Consider the following 7042-nt stretch of genomic DNA (forward strand, 5'->3'; position numbering starts at 1 on the left):
GGTTAGACTTAGAAATGTTGCATATAGTAATTGCTTCGTCTCTATTGCCTCGCTGGAATTAATTTTAGTGACGCCATCATGAGCATAATCTTGCAATATCTCAGCGCGTGAAGGTCAACATGGTGGCGCCCGTCAAGCCAGATATAGCCGTATTAAAGTGTGTTTAAATGTGCATGTTGAGTGTTTCTTTATATAAACATTGAATTGCCTGAAAATCCCCCCTGTTCCCAGCATATTTTACCCGAAGATTAACCAATTTAATGCTACTTTGAGGGTTAGGTTAGGTTAGGCAAAAGGTCATTGTTAGGGTTCTTAAGTGCAGTAAGGGGGATTTTCAGGCTACCCCCAAAAAATTATGAAAACAATCACCTAAACCCGTTGTTTATTGATATTTGTAAAGAGAAGAAAAAACCCATAGATTTTATTGTACTTAATTGTTTTCATGCAATTTCTTATATTTTGTCCTTATACTCAGCCATTACTTATTACGTCAGAGTAGGCATCATTGGAGGATGTATCACTACGCTTCAACGCCTCTTACGTACACTAGTCATCGACAGTTAAAAAGTATATTACTACATAACTCTCTGTACACATTTATATAATTTTATTTGTATTTGTGATGTAGGTAAATAATCACAACCAGTAATTATTTCTGGGACACCTTGTTCGTATAGGGCCAAGGTCTGGTAGAGGGGTATAGGGCCAAGGTCTGGTAGAGGGGTATAGGGCCAAGGTCTGGTAGAGGGGTATAGGGCCAAGGTCTGGTAGAGGGGTATAGGGCCAAGGTCTGGTAGAGGTATAGGCCCAGGTCTGGTAGAGGGGTATAGGGCCAAGGTCTGGTGAGAGGTATAGGGCCAAGGTCTGGTAGAGGGGTATAGGGCCAGGTCTGGAGGGGTATAGGGCCAAGGTCTGGTAGAGGGTATAGGGCCAAGGTCTGGTAGAGGTTATAGGGCCAAGGTCTGGTAGAGGGGTATAGGGCCAAGGTCTGGTAGAGGTATAGAGCCAAGGTCTGGTAGAGGGGTATAGGGCCAAGGTCTGGTAGGGGTATAGGGCCAAGGTCTGAGTGGGGGTATAGGGCCAAGGTCTGGTGGAATTATAGAGCCAGGTCTGGTAAGTATAGAGCCAAGGTCTGGTAGGGGTATAGGGCAAGGTCTGGTAGAGAGTATAGGGACGGAGTCTGGTAGGGGTATAGGGCCAAGGTCTGGTGGGGGTATAGGCCAAGGTCTGGTAGAGGGCCAAGGTCTGGTAGGGTATAGGGCCAAGGTCTGGTAGAGGGGTATAGAGCCAAGGCCTGGTAGAGGATTATAGGGCCAAGGTCTGGTAGAGGGGTATAGAGCCAAGGTCTGGTAGGGTATAGGGCCAAGGTGGTAGGATGGGCAGTGAGGGTATAGGGCCAAGGTCTGGTAAGGGGGTATAGGGCCAGGTCTGTTGAGAGGGTATAGGGCCAAGGTCCGGTAGAGGGTATAGGGCCAAGGTCTGGTGGGGAGTTATAGGGCCAAGGTCCGGTAGAGGGTATAGGGCCAAGGTCTGGTAGGGGTATAGGGCAAGGTCTGGTAGGGGGTATAGGGCCAAGGTCTGGTAGAAATTATAGGCCCAAGGTCTGGTAAGGGGAGTATAGGGCCAGGTCTGGTAGAGGGGTATAGGGCCAAGGTCTGGTAGAGGGGTATAGGGCCAAGGTCTGGAGGGGTATAGGGCCAAGGTCGTGGGTATAGGTCTGGTAAGGGGTATAGGGCCAAGGTCAGTAGAGGGTATAGGGCCAGGTCTGTAGATATGGGCCAGGTCAGTAGGGGGTATAGGCCAGGTCTGGTGGGGGGTATAGGGCCCAAGGTCTGGTAGAGGGTATAGGGCCAAGGTCTGGTAGAGAATTATAGGGCCAAGGTCTGGTAGAGGTATAGGGCCAAGGTCTGTGGGGTATAGGGCCAAGGTCTGGTGGGGTATAGGCCCAAGGTCTGGTAGAGGGGTATAGGGCCAGGTCTGGTAGGGGTATAGGGGCAAGGTCTGGGGAATTATAGGGCCAAGGTCTGGTAGAGGGTATGGGCAGGTCTGGTGGGGGGTATAGGGCCAAGGTCGTAGGGGAGTATAGGGCCAGGTCTGGTAGGGGTATGGGCCAAGGTCTGGTAGAGGTATAGGGCCAAGGTCTGGTAGAGATATAGGGCCAAGGTCTGGTGGGGTATGAGCCAAGGTCTGGTAGGGGTATAGGGCCAAGGTCTGGTAGAGATTATAGGCCAGGTCTGGTAGAGGTATAGGGCCAAGGTCTGGTAGGGGTATAGAGCCAGGTCTGGTGGGAGTGGGCCAAAGGTCTGGTAGAGAGAATTATGGGCCAGGTCTGGTAGAGGTTATAGGGCCAAGGTCTGGTAGGGGGGTATAGGGCCAGGTCTGGTAGAGGTATAGGGCCAAGGTCTGTGGAAAGTATAGGGCCAAGGTCGGTAGGGGGTATAGGGCCCAAGGTCTGGTAGGGAGTATAGGGCCAAGGTCTAGTGGGGATGGAGGGTATAGGGCAGGTCTGGTAGAATTATAGGGCAAAGTTAGTGGGGTATAGAGCCAAAGGTCTGGTGGGGGTATAGGGCCAAGGTCTGGTAGAGGTATAGGGCCAAGGTCGGTAGGTGTTATAGGGCCAGGTCTGGTAGAGGGTATGGGGCCAAGGTCTGGTAGAGGTATAGGGCCAAGGTCTGGTAGGGGTATAGGGCCAAGGTCTGGTAGGGGGTATAGGGCCAAGGTCTGGTAGAGAATTATGGGCCCAAGGTCTGAGTAGAGGGTATAGACCCAAGGTCTGGTAGAGTTATAGGGCCAAGGTCTGGTAGAGAGTTATAGGGCCAAGGTCTGGTGAAATTATAGGGCCAAGGTCTGGTAGAGAATTATAGGGCCAGGTCGGTAGGGGTATAGAGCCAGGTCTGGTAGAGGGGTATAGGCCCAAGGTCTGGTGAAGGGAGTATAGGGCCAAGGTCTGGTGGGGGTATAGAGCCAGGTCTGGTAGAGGGGTATGGGCCAAGGTCTGGTAGAGGTTATAGGGCCAAGGTCTGGTGAAATTATGGGCCAAGGTCCGTTAGAGGTATAGGCCCAAGGTCTGGTAGAGGTATAGGGCCAAGGTCTGGTAGAGTTATAGGGCCAAGGTCTGGTAAGAGGTATAGGGCCAAGGTCTGGTAAGGGGTATAGAAGGTCAGTAGGGTATAGGCCAGGTCTGGTAGAGGGTATAGCCAAGGTGTAGAATAGGGCCAAGGTCTGGTAGAGGTATAGGCCAAGGTCTGGTAGGGGGTATAGGGCCAGGTCTGGTAGAGGATTATAGGGCCAAGGTCGTGAGAGGGTATAGAGAGGTCGTGGGGGTATAGGCCCAGGTCTGGTAGAGGATTATAGGCAAGGTCTGGTAGGGGTATAGGGCCAAGGTCTGGTAGAATTATAGGGCCAAGGTCTGGTAGAGGTATAGGCCAGGTCTAGGGGGGGCCAAGGTCTGGTAGGGGTATAGGGCCAAGGTCTGGTAGAGAATTATAGGGCCAAGGTCTGGTAGGGGTATAGGCCCAAGGTCTGGTAGAGATTATAGGGCCAAGGTCTGGTGGGGTCTGGTAGAGGTATAGGGCAAAGGTCTGGTGGAGTATAGGGCCAATCTGGTAGGGGTATAGGCCAAGGTCTGGTGAGGGGTAGGCCAAGGTCTGGTAGAGATTATAGGGCCAAGGTCTGGTAGAGGGGTATAGGGCCAGGTCATTGAGGGTATAGGCCCAAGGTCTGGTAGAGGTATAGGGCCAAGGTCTGAGTAGAGGGTTATAGGGCCAAGGTCTGGTAGGGGTATAGGGCCAAGGTCTGGTAGGTATAGAGCCAAGGTCTGGTAGAGGTATAGGCCCAAGGTCTGGTAGAGTATAGGGCCAAGGTCTGGTAGAGGGTATAGGGCCAAGGTCTGGTAGAGGTATAGGGCCAAGGTCTGGTAGAGGGGGTATAGGGCCAAGGTCTGGTGGGGGTATAGGGCAAGGTCTGGTAGAGGGGTATAGGGCCAAGGTCTGGTAGAGGTATGGGCCAAGGTCTGGTAGGGGTATAGGGCCAAGGTCTGGTAGGGGTATAGAGCCAAGGTCTGGTGGGGGTATGGGCCAAGGTCTTGGGGGTAGAGGTATAGGCCCAAGGTCTGGTAGAGGTGAGGCCAAGGTCTGGTAGAGGGGTTATAGGGATGGAGGTCCGGTAGGGGGGTATAGGGCCAAGGTCTGGTGGGGGTATAGGGCCAAGGTCTGGTAGAAATTATAGGCCAAGGTCTGGTAGAGATTAGGGCCAAGGTCTGGTAGAGGTATAGGGCCAAGGTCTGTGAGGGGTAGGCCCAAGGTCTGATAGAGGGTGTAGGGCCAAGGTCTGTAGGGGTATAGGGCCAAGGTCTGGTAGAGAATTATAGGGCCAAGGTCTGGTAGAGAGGTATAGGGCCAAGGTCTGGTAGAGGGTATAGGGCCAAGGTCCGGTAGAGGTATAGGCCCAAGGTCTGGTAGAGGGGTATAGGCCCAAGGTCTGGTAGAGGTGCGGGGCCAAGGTCTGGTAGGGGGTATAGGGCCAAGGTCCGGTGGGAGTATAGGGCCAAGGTCTGGTGAGGTATAGGGCCAAGGTCTGGTGAGGGGTAAGCAGGTCTGGTGAGATAGGGCCAAGGTCTGGTGAGGGGGTATAGAGCCAAGGTCTGGTAGAGTATGGGGCCAAGGTCCGGTAGGGGGTATAGAGGCAAGGTCTGGTAGAGGGGTATAGGGCCAAGGTCTGGTAGAGGATGGGGCAAGGTCTGGTAGGGGGTATAGGGCCAAGGTCCGGTGGGGGTATGAGACCGGAGTCTCTGGTAGAGGTGTAGGGCCAAGGTCTGGTAGGGGTATAGGGCAAGGTCTGGTAGAGGGGTATAGGGCCAAGGTCTGGGGGGTAAAGGTCGTAGAGGGTATAGGGGCAAGTCTGGTGGGGGTGTGGGCAAGGTCTGTAGAGGGGTAGGAAGGTCTGGTAGAGGTAGGGCCAAGGTCTGGTAGAGGGGTATAGGGCCAAGGTCTGGTAGAGGGGTATAGGGCCAAGGTCTGGTAGAGGGGTATAGGCCCAAGGTCTGGTAGAGGGGTATAGGGCCAAGGTCCGGTAGAGGGGTATAGGGCCAAGGTCTGGTAGAGGGGTATAGGCCCAAGGTCTGGTAGAGGGGTGGTGGTGTGTCGTAGAGAGTCAAATGTTACTAGGGCGATGGTGTGCTGTGGCGCGGTCGATGTTACCAGGGGCAGGGTGTTGGTGCGGTGTGGCGTCAGAGGTGGCGCCACGCCACACCGCCACTCACATTCCACAGTTTCCTCCGTGTTGTTATTATAGGAAACTAAATCGGTTTTCTCAGATTCACGGAGCTGAATTTATATAGGACTTGTTATTGTTTAGCGGCATTTTATAGACCTTACTGATATAATTTATTTGAATAAATAACTTGTGGTACAAAGATTGCTGTATAAAGAATATGAACTAAATGCTTTAGTTTTGACAATCAAAAGTCAGCGGGAATAGATTGGTGTGGGGGGAGGGGCAGCGCCAGATTTAGGCCTAAGGAGAGCCTGTGCAGTTCAGTCATTTGGTGGCCTGAGGCCCATAATATTTAGTTTTTAGTAACACACCCACAAGCAAATTTTAATTTGGGGACTGATACTATGATTATCCTAAAACATAAGTAAAAAGCCCTGAAACTAACATTGATTACCCTAACCCTAAAGAAGGATCTAGCTTTTCAATTTTTGTTTCTGTATTTAAAATTGGGTGGCCCGAAAATGTAGGTACCCTCAAAATGTGTGGCCCTGTTTGGCCGTACACTCTGAACACCCTTGAATCCGAATATTGCCCCCCCCCCCCCCACTCCTCCGCAATATTCGTCAGGGCGGGAGACGCAGGGCGCCACTTGGTGCAGCGTGACACGTGGCTGAGGGTGCTGCCGCTGCCGCCGCTGCTGCTCAGTATAAACAAAGACTTACTTTCATACAAGGGCTCAGCTTTTGAAAATCGATAATACAAAAGTATTAGACGCGGTTTAGAAGCGTTATAGTTAAATATTGAAATTGTTGTATTACTTCAGAACAAAATGCACAGGAATTATACAGAAACAAACTAACTAATGATTATTGTTGGTAGGTTGAAGCAACATGGGGCCTGAAATAATGAGGAGGTTGTGCAAGCCGGGCCCTGTTTATCCAGGATGAAATATATGTGTGTGTGTGTGTGTGTGTGTGTGTGTGGCGCTCCGGACTTCCCCACCACACATTGGTAGTCACGCCCGCCGCCCCCATAACCGCACCTCACCCTCCGCTCCACCCATGACTTACACCAAACCCACAAATACTTAAAAATTACTTACAGGGTGTTACGTTTAGTTGTCTGTGTGAGTGACGTGGGAGGTCTCGTCTCTGGTGGCTGAAACATCGTGATTAGTTTTTTAAGACCATGCGATTTTACGGAACAAATATCTTTATCTATCTATCTATCTATCTATCTATCTATCTACAATTCTTACCGACCATGGACAATATCATACTCAGGGCTCACATGGATATTAGGCCCCTAACTAATTTCACCTTTAAATACCCTAATGTTACCTGTGGGAGGGTTAGGTTAGGTTAGGTTAGGTTAGGTTAGGTTAGCATTAGGGTGTTGTATCATCGCGTGAAATAAGCTGACGTTCTCAGTGAGTTTTGTGGCAGCACCAAGTATGAACTCCCTATAAATTCAGGCAAGACCAGCGTTGGTGTACAGTATGTTTAGGTGCAGAGAAGAACCTGTAGATACCCAGCACCTGCCTGACGGTGAGACCCCCTAGGATGTGAGGCACCGTAGGAGGCGTATAAGACTAGAAGTAAGATAACTGGTGAAGGAGGTCAAGTGAGCAGCAGCTACGGTTTAACACAACACTTCACGACACTGGCACAATCAAGGCCGTACGAGAGAGGAATATTCGTATAGGATTTGCATATTATCAAGTGTACGAGCGAGTCTTTGATCTCTCCACCCGATGATAGAGGCTTGTGAGAGTTATGGAAAAGGCAGCACTTGAAAAAGATGCAAATGAATATTCTAGTTGACTCAT

At 51.1% G+C, this 7042-nt stretch overlaps 1 protein-coding gene across 1 annotated transcript; it reads right to left on the reverse strand.

Moving 5' to 3' along the window:
- Window positions 1-1305: 1305 nt before the first annotated feature.
- LOC121866539 (tyrosine-protein phosphatase non-receptor type 23-like) lies at window positions 1306-6381 on the reverse strand. Its single transcript, XM_042366307.1, has 2 exons — window positions 6317-6381; window positions 1306-2281 (listed from the first exon to the last, which is right to left on the reverse strand). Exons 1-2 carry the CDS (start codon window positions 6379-6381, stop codon window positions 1306-1308), a joined length of 1041 nt encoding a protein of 346 aa, XP_042222241.1.
- Window positions 6382-7042: the final 661 nt, after the last annotated feature.

Source organism: Homarus americanus, unplaced genomic scaffold, assembly GCF_018991925.1.
Source record: "Homarus americanus isolate GMGI-L3 unplaced genomic scaffold, GMGI_Hamer_2.0 scaffold16430, whole genome shotgun sequence".
Taxonomy (NCBI): domain Eukaryota; kingdom Metazoa; phylum Arthropoda; class Malacostraca; order Decapoda; family Nephropidae; genus Homarus; species Homarus americanus.

Bases quoted from the DNA above. Each gene is read 5' to 3' on its own strand.
- LOC121866539 (XM_042366307.1), bottom strand. From the start codon at position 6,381: ATGTTTCAGCCACCAGAGACGAGACCTCCCACGTCACTCACACAGACA. The intron at 2,282-6,316 runs GTAAGTAATTTT...CACTCCCACCAG, and splicing joins ACAACTAAACGTAACACCCT to ACCTGGCTCTATACCCCTAC.